The sequence below is a fragment of the Mytilus californianus genome, unplaced genomic scaffold, assembly GCF_021869535.1.
Source record: "Mytilus californianus isolate M0D057914Y unplaced genomic scaffold, xbMytCali1.0.p SCAF_22, whole genome shotgun sequence".
Taxonomy (NCBI): domain Eukaryota; kingdom Metazoa; phylum Mollusca; class Bivalvia; order Mytilida; family Mytilidae; genus Mytilus; species Mytilus californianus.
Genome location: NW_026262671.1, coordinates 6452000 through 6468621, shown reverse-complemented (window position 1 = coordinate 6468621; position 16622 = coordinate 6452000). Strand labels below are relative to the sequence as shown.

Below are 16622 nucleotides of genomic sequence, written 5' to 3'. Positions count from 1 at the left end.
CTAGTTGGCAGTGTTTACTGCTTAATTGCTTCAGTAGATTTTAATTTTTCAAAGAACATCTTTTCATGTTAGATCAATAAATGAGGGTCTGGAGGGGGTCCTTCATTTCTGCATTCTTTAATCTTTTTTAAGCAATTGTTCTACGTATTCTTTCGATCATCGGAGGTTTAGCCCTCATTCCTATTATTTATATATTATTACCCTATTATTCTCTCAGTGATTCGTGATTTCTTGGCCCTATTTGTCTCTATTCTCCCCCCCCCCCCATTTTTTCTGTAGTATTGTGTCATTATTCTTAATTCTGTAAACCCCATCCAGACCCTCATACATTTATTACAGTGCAAAGAAATAAAGAAATTGTAATTTTTCCGTAAAATGAACTGTGCTTTATGGTATACAGGAAAGCTTTTAGAATTTTCTCCTGGTTTCTGGTTTAAAATTTTCTGTCTGTCTTTCCTCTTGGGAAATTCTTTTAACTTACAGAACCAGACAAAGACAATATGTCGCCCACGTGATACTAACAATCAAATGGAATATATTCGATGATCATCAGTGAAAACCATTAAAATTACATGATGGCACAGCTTATGAAGATGTACATGCGTGCTGTTGAGAAACACCCCTTAAGAACGAGTGCATGCACAACGGGTAATTATGACGGAGCTAGATTAAAAGTTCAGTATTTAGGTCGATGTCACAGTACAGTTGTGTAAGCATGTCTCTGTTTTTGTCACGTGTACAGTTTTAGCCGCTATTCCTTTATAATGGCCAGTCAGATGCTTGGGTTTTTTAAAGTTTGAAATAAAATGTTTAAGGTTCATCCTACATGTCCTAACAAATGGACAAAACTGGTTGTGTTTTTAGCTAAAAATTTACTTCTTTTTTTAATTCAGACTGTAACCACTAACCGGAGAGCATGATTCTTATAAGAAAATCACACTGTCTCCACCGGTAATTGTACCCAGGACCTCTGTGTTACAACGCAGCACTCTAACCAACTGAGCTAAATAAGTACATGTACTTCCCTAGCTCAATCGCTTACAGCTGACTAAGGGTCTACTATTGACAATACTAAGTATTGAAGGGAAGCAATCCCGTCACACACTCATGTATACCTCATAATTTTTAACTATGATTAATAATGTAAATATTTATCCTTTTTTGCTGTTTAGACAGAAAAATTTGTGTCCTGTATTCATTTTTCTCTAATTCTTACACAATTTATCCATTTCCTGACCTATTGATTATTTTTTGTCGAGCCTGCGACTTTTGTTGCAGAAAGCTCGACATAGGGATAGTGATCCAGCAGCGGCGACGGCGGCGTTAGCTAACTTCTTTAAAGCTTTATATTTTAGAAGCTAGAAGACCTGGATGCTTCATACTTTGTTTATAGATGCCTTATGTTACGAAGTTTCCGTCTGTCATATGTCTATTGTCCTTGACCTCATTTTCATGGTTCAATGACTACTTGAAAAAATGGTCAACATTTTTTGTAATGTTAATTTCTTTCTTATTATGAGTAATAGGATAACTACATTTAGTATGTGCGTACCTTGCAAGGTCCTCATGCCCGTCAGACAATTTTCATTTGACCTCGACCTCATTTCATGGACCAGTGAACAAGGTTAAGTTTTCGTGGTCAAGTCCATATATCAGATACTATAAGCAGTAGGTCTACTATATTTGGTATATGGAATGACTGTAAGGTGTACATATCCAACTGGTAGGTGTCATCTGACCTTGACCTCATTTTCATGGTTCAGTGGTCAAAGTTAAGTTTTTGAGTTTTGGTCTTTTTTTCTAATACTATATGCAATAGGTCAACTATAAATGGTGTATGGAAATATTTTATGATGTGCATGCCAGTCTCACAGGTTTTATTTGACCTTGACCTCATTTTTACGGTTCATTCGACATTTCTCAGTGTTAAGTTTTTGTGTTTTGGTCTGTTTTTCTTCAACTACATGTATAAGCAATAGATCAACTATATTTGATGTATGGAAGGATTGTAAGGTGTATATGTCTGTCTGGCAGGTATCATCTGACCTTGACCTCATTTTCATAGTTCATTGGTCAATGTTAAGTTTTCATGGTTAAGTTTGTTTCTTAGATACTATAAGCAATAGGTCAACTATATTTAATGCCTAAATTGATTGTAAGGTGTACATGTCTGTCTGGCATGGTTCATCTGACCTTGACCTCATTTTCATGGTTCATTGGTCAATGTTAAGTTTTCTTGTTTAAGACTGTTTCTTAGAAACAATAAGCAATAGGCCCACTATGGTTGGTTTATTGAATGATTGTAAGGTGTACATGTATTTCTCGTTTGGTTTATCTGACCTTGACCTCATTTTCTTGGATCATGTTAAGTTTATGTGTTACTTGTAGTAAAGCTTTGTATTTAGGACTATCAACATAAAATCAATGGTTAGTAAAGAAGGCCAGACATTTCAGCGTGTGCACTCTTGTATTTAATCAACGTGTGAATCATTTGATCTCAATTCCTCATTGGTCAAAATTCAATTATGACGTCAAATTTTCTTGCTTTCCTCTGAATTTTCTATTGTGACGTCATGAAAAAGGCGACCATGTCTGATGACGTCACATAGAAAGAACACATCTTTTTGCAGATCATTCCAAAAGAAGGATCGAGTTTGTCTGCATATCATTTAAAAATCATTAGAGAAACAGATTCCACCACCAAATTTTGTGCAATACGATATTTATCCACTCAATACAGTGGTAGAATCTATATATACTGAGTGCCAATGAAAACGCAACACTTGTAAATTTCAAATATTTTAAAATATATAAATATTTTTTTTAAAATGATTACCTATATCAGTTTGAAAATGAATCGTCAGACTTCTTTCGACAACTTTACGCTTGAATGATTTTAGAAAAAAAAGTTACGTGCTTTGTTACAGAAAAAGGGGGTGATTCGAGTGCACCGCTATTTTTCGCACAAGCGATTTTTTCATTGTGTGTTTTGGAAAGCCTCGCTTAAGAATTTAACTTTCCCATGCTTTTTTGTAAGCCACTGCAATAAACTAAGGCGTAGATGCCAAAACTTTCAGACAACCAGAGACATGAAGTTTGGGGCATGGTGCTAGGCATTTCAAGTCGTGAAATTGCACGCAGAATGCAGTGTTCAGCCTCAACAATTACCAGACTTATCCAAAGATTCAACCAAACTGGGTCTTTGAATGATAGACCACGTCCCGGAAGACAGAGAGCAACTACTGCCTTACAGGACCGATACATTTGTCTCCAGCATCTGCGAGATCGGTTCCGTACGGCTGTCCAAACAGCACGGGAGACTGTCGGCGTCCATAGGAGACAAATTGGAGCAAACAAGGTAAGACGCCGTTTGCGCAGCAGTGGATTAAGGGCATGGAGGCCTTTCCGTGGTAACATGCTGACAGCAGTACGACGCCAAAATCGCTTTAGATGGACACAACAGCGTCAGAGATGGTCACACAGGCAATGGACAACTGTCTTATGGACGGACGAATCAAGATTCCATCTTCGCCGTAGTGATGGACGAACTCGTGTGTGGAGACGAAGAGGAGAACGCTATGCAGATTCGTGTATCCAAGAGACAGATCGTTGGGGTGATGGTAGTGTCATGGTATGGGGAGGAATATCATTCAACCATAAAACTCCGCTCATCACTATCAATGGCAATTTAAACGCTCAACGCTACATTGATGAAGTTTTACGGACGACCGTTATACCGTTTATGGCTAGGCATCAAGATGTTAATCTTTTTCAGCAAGATAACGCTTGTGCACACTCCGCACTACTCACAACTTCGTTTATCAACAACAACCATGTTCAGACATTACCATGGCCAGCCTTTTCGCCGGATTTGAGTCCAATTGAACACTTATGGGATCAAATTGGACAAGCCGTAAGACGACGACAACCACCACCAGTTACGCTGCGCCAACTCGAAATTGCATTGCAGGAAGAATGGACAAACATTCCGCAACACCGTATCCGACGTCTGGTCAGGTCAATGCCACGTCGTTGTAGAGCTTGCGTTGCAGCACGCGGTGGACACATTCGTTATTGAGACTGTGAGTTAGTGAACTGTAGCGTTGTGATGCATAACCGTATTGCATTCGAATCGTGGCAATTGAACATTTTTGTTTGACTTTTATCTTTAGATATACCCTTTAACTGTCATTAACAATTACTATATAGAAAATATTATTTTGTATAAAAATGTTATTTCTAAAAAACTTAGTGTTGCGTTTTCATTGGCACTCAGTATATATACAGACCTTATGAGTCTGAAATAAATAAAGAATAGATTATCTTATAATTTGGTTTGAATCTGACAACAGGCCTTAAACGTCAGTGCCACATGTGGAGCAGGATCTGCTTACCCTTCCAGAGCATCTGAGATCACCCCAAGTTTTTGATGGGGTTTGTTTTGCTCAGTCTTTAGTCTTCTATGTTGTGTTTTATGTACATACTGTTGTTTGTCTGTTAGTCTTTTTCTTTTTGAGCCATGGCCTTGTCAGTTTATTTTCAACTTATCATGCTTATGACATCAACCATGCTGACTACATAAATATTGATTCATTCATTTATACACTATGCTGTAAACAGTGGATATATTCATGATATTATTTTTAAAATATTCTTGATAATGATAAAAAATGTTTTCTTTAACATCATTTGAACATGTGTTTATTTCTATGTTTCCATACAATGAAATAATGAAACTCTTGTATAGAAAAAAATGACACTTTAACATATGTTTCAATATTTATTTTTTTGAAATATATAATGTTTGGATTTTTTTACACTTAATTTGGTTTCTTGTCACTAAATTATTTTTCTTCATTGTCGCTAAATAATTTTTCTTGACGCTCTTTGTCGCTAATTAATGAGACCCTTTGAAACAGATAAAATCTTTTTTGGATTTTGATGGGAATTTTTTTCCATTCCTGCAGAAGGTGTAAAAATAAATAAACTAAGTTGGGTTAAACCTTTCAGATGCCCCCTCTCATGACAGTCAGTTTATCAGTAACTTTAAACAACACATGTAGGTCAATTATATTTGGTGTATGGATTGATTTTAAGGCATGTTTGTCTAGCAGGGTTCATATTAGTCCCAATAATTATGATGTCTTGAAAGACTATTTTAATTTTTTTCTGTGACGAGGAATGCGTCACAGAAAAGAATTAAAATAATCTTTCAAGACGTCATAATTAATTGGACTAGGTTCATATTATATACCTTGACCTAATTTTCATGGTTCATTGGTCATGTTGGTCAATGTTAAGATTTTGTGGTTTGATCTGTTTCTCAGCTAATAGATCTGTAAATGTCCATTTTCCTTGACCTCATTTTCATGGTTCAGTGACTGCTTGAAAAAATATTAAAGTTTTTGTCTCGCCTGTCATAGTATGCGAGACATACATGACATAAGTATTACTATCCGGTGGCAGTGTAAACTATTTGTATAAAGCTTTATATTTTAGAAGGTAGAAGACCTGGATGCTTCATACCTTGTTTGCAGATAACATATGTTACGAAAATTCCGTCTTGTCATATGCCCATTGTCCTTGAACTCATTTTCATGGTTCAGTGATAATGAATGCTTGAAAAAGAATTAGTTTTTTTGTCATGTGAATTTCTCACTTATTATGAGTAATAGGATAACTATATTTGGTATATGGGTTCCTTGCTACGTTTACATTCTGTCAGACAGGGTTAATCTGACCTTGACCTCAATTCATGGATCAGTGATCAAGGTTGAAGTTACGTGATTAGGTCTGTTTCTCAGATACTACAAGCAGCAGATCTACTATATGTGGTGTATGGAATGATTGTAAGGGGTACATGTCAGAATGACAGGTTTCATCTGACCTTGACCTCATTTTCATGGTTCATTGGTCATTGTTAATTTTTTGTGTTTTGGTAAGTTTTTCAATTAATGTACCATAGTCAATGGGTCAACTATAGTTGGTGTATTGAATAATTTTAAGGTGTACATGTCTATGTGACAGGTTTTATCTAACCTTGACCTCATTGTCATGGATCTTTAAAAATGTTAAGTTTATGTGATACTTGTAGTAAAAATTTATCTTTAAGACTTTCACATAAAATCAATGGTCAGGAAAACAGGCGAGACATTTCAGCATGTGCACTCTTGTTTTTTAAAGTCATGAAAGTAAAATACTCACTTATTATGAGTAATAGGATAACTATATTTGGTGTATGGGTTCCTTGCAATGTCTTCATGACTGTCAGTAGGGGTCACCTGACCTCGACCTCTTTCATGAATTGGTGATTAAGGTTTAAATAACGTGGTCAAGTCCATATCTCAGATACTGTAAGCATTAGGTCAACTATTTTTGGTTCATGGAATGATTGTGAGATATACCCCGGTACATGACATGTTTCATCTGACCATGACCTCATTTTTTATAGAACATTGATAGTTTTAACATGTTTAAGCTTATGTGATACTTGTAGTAAAACCTTAGACTGGTTTCACAGTATAGTAAGATGTTTAAAGTCTTAATACAATTACTTAAAGTATCCATCTGTAAAGGTTACAAGCACATGAGGGTCTGGTTGGGGTTAACAGAATGGAGAATAATGCATCAATACTGCAGAAAAATTTGACCCAAAAACAAATACATGAAATAATAGAGAAAAATGGGCCAAAAAAGAAAGAATAGAGAATAATGGGGTGCTAAATCATAAAGAAGAGAAAATAATGAGAAACATGGTCTAAAAATTTGAAGTATATACCCTGCATCAAGACCCTCTTACATGCAATTATTGCCACTTTATCAATCACCTGTTGGAAAAATTATTTGATTCATTGAACAAGGTCACAAATATTTGTTACTTAAACATATATAAAGATACTTTAGCTTTAACTCTTATTAAATATATCTCCTGTAAAGTGGGTATTCATCTGTAAATTGTATATATACAAATAATTCATGGATGACCTGGTTTGACTTAAATCTTACCTTAATCGGCCTCACCCCCTATGGATTTTATTAACCCTCTATGGATCCGTACCTGACTTAAACCTTACTTAATTTAGTGTTGATTATGCTGGATGTTTGATACTCTTAAATCTAATCACAACTTTTCTTGTAAGGGACTTTATGACATCAATGATTAACGGTACTAAAAACTATAACTTTTCAGAGGCGGATTTAGAGGGTTTTCCAGGGGGCCCGGGCCCCCCCTTTTGTGGGAAAAATTTGGTTGATTATTTAGGGAATCACTGAAGCATGACTGGAGCGGGCCCCCTCTTAGGCAGTCAGTGGGCCCCCCTCCTTATGAAAAATTCTGGATCCGCCATTGCTTTTGATATCAATAGTTATTTTTCAATACAAATTGGTTATAACCCTATATACATGATATATAACTTTCACCTTATCATGCTTTGCTTGGGCAGTAGGCTAGCCCATTTTGTCTGTTATAGAACCAGTCTGGAATTGACAAAGAGAAACAACCGGTGTTAAAAGTGCTTAAAATTAGAAATCAAATCAGTTTTAGGATTTTGTGTTATTTATTGATATGTCTTTTGACATGTATATACAAAAATCTCAGTTTTATTCATACAATAATTTTTCTTACAAGAAATAACAAAAGTTAACAAAAATATTATATAGGGATGATCTAGCTAATTTTCATCAGGGCATGTGTATAAATTTTTTTTTCAGAGGAAAAGTAAACAAAAATGCTTGTATACATGATATAGGCAAGAGGTGGCTAATTTAATTCAAGTGTTTATATAATTTCGGTGGCAAAGCGGTCTAAGTAGTTGAACCACTATATCACTAGCCTGTCAACACTGAGGTTGTGAGTTCGAATCCTGCACATCGTGCACATGGCAGGTGGTCTCGACTACAATCTTAATTGACTAGGATTGTCAGTTTTCCTACAGATGGTTGGTGATTCTCTTCTGGTACTCCGGCTTAATCCCCCAATAAAAAATGACTGCCAAGAAATGCCACAATAGTGCTGAAAGTGTTGTACACAATTTCAGGGGTTTTTTTTTGTTTTTTTTTTTATTTAGTGCAAATGTAGTAAGTAAAGTCTAATAGTAGCTGATGTCTTCAATGTGATTCACCACATGAACCATGTTAACAAGTGAGCTCTATTGGATAGAAATTGACTTTATGCAAGTGCACATAATTTATACATGTACGTGAGACTTTGATTGATTTTAGAACTTTCAAATAGGAAATAAAAGATGAATTTTGGTCTGTTTTGTAGGGTTCTTATAACAACTCAATTTTCAAAGTTACAGACTTTCTGTTGAGATTTTTCAACCTGAAATAGGTTATATAGATGTTTTGATATTCATTTGCATAATGTTGATTTCTATCCACGCAGCTCAAGTGCAATTATTGTTATTTATACAAATTTCAGTAATTTTTTTTATACACGTCATGATATAAGTACATGTGCAATGATAATTAAATAAATATGAATATTAAATGAATCAGTTAACTTAGACAGATGGAAGTCTGCCAAAATTATGTATTTTATATAGATATATACTTATAAACATTAACAATTCAATATGTACCTTCATGTAGTAAACAAATTCTCTTTCACTGCACTGTAGTAATATTGTAAACTAATGGATTTTATTGACTTGAGCCAGTTTAAAGTCATGAATGAATGAATTATTCACGGTTGCTGCTTCACATGAATTTAAACCATGACAGAATGAGTGGAAATTTTCCATAGATCATAAAAAACGAAGTAAACTTTGTGTATTTGTGATGGCGTTTGCTTTGAGAATTTATTCTTATGCCCACTTTCGGCATCCCATGTCAACATGTGCTGTTTCCACAGGTATTGTTATTTTTAATGATTATTCCTTTTATGTCTCAGTCCATAGTAATACAGATGCAGTTGGCTTGGCAACTAGCTAGTTTGAATTTTAAATATTAGTGTATTAATTTCTTGCAAATATTGATGCAGAATTGTGTAATTTTAGTCTGCCATTACATTAACAGTTTTCAATGTCTTTATGAACATGTCTTTGTTGGACTAATGCATTTTACTCTAAATATCATACATGTCATAATTGATAGTACTTGATTTTAAACATTTAAATAATAACAATGTAACAAGCTAGGCAAACATTTATACATTTCCGTAAATTGTTTTGTTAAACAATTAAAATTAGGATGTTGAGCTTGAATTGTTTCACATTTTTCATGTTTGGGGTCTTCATGATACTGTATAGTTTTTTTTGTTTTTTTTGTTGCTTAATTGCTTACATCCACTTCATTTTTACTTTGGTGGATAGTTGTCTCATTGGCAATCATACCACATCTCCTTATTTTTATATTGGGTATTTGTGATACCCCTTTTGAATGAAGGATCAGTCTGGTGGGTTGAAATTAGAACTTTTAGTCATTAATGTGACTATTGTCACTGTTGTTGTCTAACATGATATAATCATGATAATACTTATAAGTTATAATGCAAGGTCCAAACCTTAGTAATGGTAAATAAAGTTTCCAACTGACTTGAAAGTTCAGATTATGTACTGCAGGGCTCACACTACTTCAAAATCATAGGGAGAAGTGACTTCTCTTTTTGAAACTGAGAGGGAGAAGTGGTGAGATTTGAAAGAGAAGTGCTCGTTCGCTTGCTGCGCTACAATGATCGGTTTTTACTATAATACAAAGGGCCATATGTATCTTATTTTTTTCTATTGTTCAATTTGTACCTGGGAATACAATAAAAGTAACAAGTCAAATTCAAAGTTGTTTAATTTTACCATATCTAGTTGCACATTCATATTAGTCCTCTTGTTAGAAAAAAACAGTTAAATATCTAGCAGTACTACTGTATAAAATTCAGAAATTATTGTGTGCATTTATAATTGCAATTTGTGAAGAATGAACAACAATACGAGATTATCAAATCATTGGGATTTCAGAAAAATAAGATTATAAGGGTAATAACTGTGTCATGTATGTCTTACATTATTGTGTCCATCATTATTGAACTTGTTTAACTTTCCCTGGTCAGCATATTGTTGTGGTATTATAATTTTGGTCCTTTAATTTATTTTCTTTTGATATTAAGTTTCTAAACATTAAATGATAGCATGACTCTGTTTGCATGGTTGAATATATAGGTTTCTGTTGTAACTATATAAACATTGATTAAAAGGTAGTATAAAAGATGTACTTTAGGTTATAAGTCTCAGTACACTTGAATGCTTGAGTCAGCAGGAGATGTACTTTCTGGTGGTGATATTGCCATTATATTTTCTCAAGTGTTATTACACATCTTATTGATTTGGTTAGACATTCTAAAACTTTGATGCTGAATTATTCATTTTACCAGTAGATATTTTCTGTAAAGATTACATAACTTGTTATTTTTTACTCTGTTGAAAATGTCAATTAGTGTATTAAGTACATGAATTTAGGGCAATATAGATTAAGGTGATAATGGCACAGCATGAATTCATCTTGTACCCAGATTTACAAGAGTCTGTGGTATCAAACCAATTTTGTTTGTTCATATATAAAATTGACCTTTTTATTCCCTTCCCTTCAATGGAAATACCAGTAACCATAATTTAATATTCAGCCATTTGTACAAAAACATATATAAATTTTGAAAATAAAGATTTGTTATCCTGAACCACATTAATATTCAGAAGGAATAATTTGGAAAAAAAAGAATAATATGGGATAGAATTCCATTTATTAATCCATTTCAAAACTTTTACCAAACCTAAACTTGGTAGAGCAATAAAGGTGAGAACTTTAACAATAATTTGGAGCTGATGTCTATAAAACTGACTATGATTTGTTTCAAACATTTTTGTGTGTATTTTTTAATGCGATTGTTTAATGATAGACATAAATGTGACATTATATAAATAACACATAGCTGAGAGGGTGATAGAGCAGATTGTTACCTGAGGAAACATTGTCTCAGCTATGTGTTATTCAATTTATTATATTGAATGTTCTATCATTAGTGTCTTTTACTGTTAAAATTTAAATTGAAACTTCTTAACTATGACTTCACGCACATAACAACGTAACACATGCAGTTATTAGAAAAACAACAGAATGGAAGCAAGACAATTTATTTTTATTTTGACAGTCTACTAAAAAGTTCTTCTGAGGCCAAAATGAAGACCATGAGCATTGTCTTTAATTTGTTGATGTAAATTCAATTCATTGTCCTTTAAATTATCGATTTTTTATTGGTCTGCACGAGAGGGTGACATTAAAAAAATTGTCTCCCGCTGAATCATGGGATAGAGTAAATTATCTCCCTCATATTATCCAATCAAAATCTGGCATTTTGATGTGAAGTATAATACATAAATTATTGCCATTTTAGAAAATTCTGCATAGAAATAATGCTATCAAAATTTACTTGAAAGTTTCATTTTTGAAAACTTGTCCCATTGCAGTTTTTGCAGTGAAAAAATAAGATTTGCAAAATTTTCTGAATTTACGTTACATATATATATATTGGCAATGGAAATACAAGTTAGGAAAGTGATGAAGGCTCAGGTCAGCCTCTGGTTCTGTTTTTATTGATGGTATAATGAGTGTGTTACAGAAAGTGTTTTTCTATTTTCAGGGACATTGATGGCTACAGGAGATTGTATATGTCAGTTACTTATAGAAAGGACACATAATTATGATTTCCATAGAACAGGCAGATTTCTAGGTTTTGGTCTATTTATAGGTGTAAGTATTACTAACATACTGACCTATTGTATTGAGCACATTTTTAACAAGGTCAGTCTCTTACAATTTGCTTGCTTGGTCTGTTGATTTATTGATGGTCAACTCATGTAAATTTTATCAAAAATTAATATTGATATGAAAAAGAACATGTTATAATCAAGCACAGTGTTTTCCCTAGAAATTTTTGGTAGGATGGTGAGTGACTATTTATAGGCATGGAGGTCATTAATTTTGAAGGGTGGGACTTGTATACAGTAAAAGGGAATTTCAAATTTTAAATGATGGGGCCTAAATTAATGCATAAAGTTTCTAGAGAAAACACTGAAGCTTTTACCCATATGAATTTAAAAAACCTGACAATCTGTTTAATTTAGCTGCAAGTTGTGGTCAAAGGGAGATAATTATCGAAATATTTTTTTTTTAAATTCCCTAAGCAAATACCAGTTGAAGATATGTTCATAAGAGAATTGTAGGACAATTTAGTTAGAACATTAATTTTTCACCCAGAGACAGTCATTTTAATTTTCTTCTTATGACTTGGTCTCTTACATCATGTACATGTTAAAGGGAAAGTCCGCGATTTTTTACTTATCATCTAAATATGTTCATCTTAACATAAAAAACACATTCACAAAGTTTTAAATTTATATTCTTTCTAATAACGGAGAAAATAGAGTATTTGTAACTTTTTTGGTTGACCTACGTCACTGGGTTGTGACGTTTTAACCCGATTTGTTGAATCATGGGAAAAAATAAAATCTGTTAAAGTCTTAATTGCTTATCAGAATTTTACGTAATTAAAAGCGCACAGATGACCGTTGGTCGTAGTTAATAACCACAATATAAGAATGAAAGAAAATGAATATGTGTGTACCGTTTTGTGTTGATTGAATAAAACTTCCTATATGAAGTTATCTAAATATAAATATTTTCGAATAAATTTCATAAATTATTGAGATTTTTTCATAAAATATCTATAGAACATTTTTACTGATAATGAACTGAAAATATTTTAAGTTTTATTTACCGTTATAACTTTGATAACCATTTCAATGCAAAATATTTGTGAACAGAGTGTATATTATTTTGTAAAGTCATTGTTTATTTCTCGATTTGAGGAGAATTCGTTTGAACTTTACCTTGCAGCAACTAAGCCTCAGGCGTACACAGGTGTGAATATTGTCATTTTGAATGGATTAACAGAAAGAGTATAGCGTGTTTAATATACCCAGATGAAATACCCGATGACAATAGAGAAACAACAATTAAATTGTATAAATTAATTGAAAATTAACATTCAACTTTTTAATTCCGGAAGTGTTACAATATTAAAATGGAACAATTTTCGGTTACGTTCTATGCAATTAGCATAAAGTTAAGATATGAAGTAAAAGAATAGTACTTTTAATCTTAAAAATCAAATGTTACATTTCCCAATTAATAATCATTGCACATCTGTTTAATTTACTTTACCGGAATTCTTTAACTTGTATTTAAATCTGGCGATGTTTAAATGCTAACAATCGTAAAACTATCGCAATTTTAAAGTTTTTAATTGAAAAAATACAACAGTACAACATGCATGATTTTTTTTAATTTTCTTATCAACATTTCATTCTTACATAATTAAATTCATTTGACAATCACTTAGACAAATTATTTGTGAAAAGAATACCAATTATCGTTTATTTCATTAATGAATATACATACATTATAAATCTAAGCGAATACATTAATTTGTTTGAGGATTTATTTTAGGATAGCCGTCATTAATCCAAATTAGTAATACCAGAGACATATAATACAATATATGTCTCTGGTAATACAGTTGTTGTAATTAAAGGCATATCTTAGTAATGTATTACTGATATTGACAATTTTAGAACAGTTCGTCCCAACCTCGTTGTTCTTGAAACAATCTTACTAGTATACTTGTAAGTTTCCTGACGTATATGCGCCATTGCGGATGAGCTCCAGAGATAGCAGACTGGAAGCGTATTTGTTTGTTGGGGCAGGAGAGGCCATGCAACCATTTGTACAGATAAACAAGCTTATGTGGTCAACACTATCAGAAAGAGTTCCCATCGCGGATGGGGTATATGAAGGTTCAAAGAATGAACTATTGACATGTCTGACTCTGAACAGTTAGTAAACGGACTTAACAATGATCTATAGACATCGACCGCTTGTTCTTGATATTTGAAACTGCATGCATATATACGTTTATCAGAGTGATTATTTATCTTGTGTCTGACGAAAACTAAATGCCTGCATGGTTATATCTTGCCATACGTTTGTATTGGTTTGGTGGGTGTTCACTCAAAATCGTAATTAAAAAATTGTGTTTGTGAGATGTAGATTCACTTCAATACCAATTTCGTCTATATATTTCACAAGTGTATACCACGGAAAAGATCTGAAGGTATATTACTCCCATTTTGTTTGGGTGTGAACCATCGATGTTTACAGCAATATTTAATGAATAAGATGATGATGGTAGAAAGAACTATGAGCGTCATGTGGCAAATATTACATGCATGTCGGACCATGAGTTGTCAATCTGTATGGAAAGATTTCCAATACAACCATATTGAGTAGGAATTTTTACATGCTATACTCTCGTACTAGTATTACAGGGTTCTTGTGTCGTTTAACTCAGACACACATCTTTTACTTTAAGATGTATGAAAGGTTCTAAATATATATATATATATCTTAAATGTAACAATAATCAAACGCCTATAGGCAATCACTAAAATGGTATGAAGTTTTTATACAGATTTATTCTTATTTACACAATCATTAACAAACTAAATGAATTTAACAAAGTAACACCGTGACACTACGATATAATAAATGGGATACTAATTATTTTTAACCATGCTATGCAGAAACTTTACACATCAAGCAGGAACATATATATTAATATACTGTTCCCAGCATCAAGTTAGTGCACGTGAATACCAATTAGGTACACGATGTGTGATTTTGTATAACTAAAAATATCAAAGCGAGCAATAACTTTGTCAAGCAAACATTTTTTTCACTATGCCTCTCTTTATCTCCGCTCCTTTACAATAACTATTTCGCTTTTTCGTCGATCATTCTCTATATTGTTCTCTATTCGGTTATTTTTTTTTCACTATGCCACTCTATCTCCGCTCCTTTTCCCCCTGTCGTCCTAATCCTTATAAAGATAGGGACATTAGACATTGAAGGGGCTCTCTTATCTTCAATGAATTAATATTGATAGTGACTATAAGTGTTGCATTACTTTATATATCTGCATGTTTGCCAATCGACAAAAGCTTGTATTTGCGTGAAGATTTTTTTTTCTTCAAAAATATGGTCCAGAATCATGACAAAACAATATTCATTTCACAAAAATGTTCAAAGGTCATGTTTATAATTTTTTTTAAACTTATTATCAGCAAAAATAGTGGATAATATTATTATCAGAACATCATTCATTAAAAGGTGGAATTATAATTTCAAACACACAAAAGATAAATAACGTTAGACACAAATATATGGTTCAATAAATGTTACCTGTGCACACCGGGTACCTCAATAAAGAGGCCATGCATGAACCTGTATTATATAATTGTGTAGTACGAATTTTTAGTTGACAGGATGTCACTGGAATACCCAGGGACGTGTATCTAATATACGTCCTTGGAATACCTAACTGAATGTGTCGCTCTGACACGACATCTATCAATATATAATTCTGACATACCTATTATCAATTCGGGAGGAAGCCAAAAAAATATATATAATAAGATAACGTAAATAAAATTAAAAAGAAAAAAAACCTATAAATTTTTCACCGAACATACCAGATAGAGTCACACATTTAACTGTAAAGCTAAGTGTCTTTATAAGTGACCGTTCCGAATTGATCCCGTATCAATTTGATATAATTTAAAGATTAGTTAAAAAAAACCCACTTTTAATAAAAAAAATTGAGATGTCCGATATTTCGATATTTACATATCTATAACCTGGGAATATTATACTATATCAACATATTATGTCCCAGCTAAAACCTCTTCCCAACATTGCTCCTTGTCAATAGCCGTTAAATATCATAATTAAAAAAATGTTATTTTATATCGTATAACTTTATTAATTGAAAAATTATCTTGTCTAAATACGGAACTATTCTTTATACAAATCAATGCACTTTATATAAAAGAGGCATACTAATGAATCTTCTGTAAAACAGTGATTGTTACAAGAACACTGCATTTGTCTTTCTTATAATTGAAACTGTTCTTCCTCATCAAATCTATATTTTTTTTATCCAACGAGATCTTATCATATAAGGATTTGATAACTATAGCTATCAGAACTGCTAGGTTATTTAGTTATTAAAAAAGGATAATAATCATCGAATCTCCCTCGAAACAATATTGTTCAAAATGGTCTTCACACACCAACTTGTGCTTGCTATAGATGCAACTATTTGCTGTTAGTTTAAGGTTGTACAGCCATGTCTGATACAATTCTTTCTTTTTTTGTGGGATTGGGAAAACTATGTAGACTTTTGACATAACCTTGTCTGACAGAACAACCGTACGTTTGACAAGACATTTGACACTGAATAACCGTCTACGGTAATCCCCAATTGATGATGGGAGTTTTTAACGCACGGTCGGTAAATCCCCGATTCATTTTGTTCTTTGTGGTTTATAGATATCACGTGACTTTTTAGATCGAACATGCCGACAAGATGGCGATATGTTGAGAACTGATAGTGAATTTCAAAAATCGATTTTGATCTCTTTACATAGAGAATAAAAGTTTTTTATTTATGAACATGTGGTTTTTTATGCTTTAAGAACAAAATATCAATTTTTCATTTTTTTGCGGAGTTTCCC

General features: G+C 32.9%; 1 protein-coding gene across 2 annotated transcripts in view; it reads left to right on the top strand.

Annotated features, from left to right (window-relative positions):
* The first annotated feature begins 473 nt into the window (after positions 1-473).
* Positions 474-16622, top strand: part of LOC127732198 (protein Mpv17-like) — a 29689-nt gene continuing 13540 nt past the window's right edge. Inside the window, exons 1-2 of one of the 2 annotated variants that reach the window (XM_052241272.1) lie at positions 474-648; positions 11630-11739. In XM_052241272.1, the coding sequence (XP_052097232.1) occupies positions 573-648; positions 11630-11739 (186 nt within the window). In that variant the 5' untranslated portion in view covers positions 474-572. Of the gene's footprint in view, positions 649-7911; positions 8855-11629; positions 11740-16622 lie in introns of those variants that run through there. The other variant, XM_052241273.1, reaches the window with a different exon arrangement.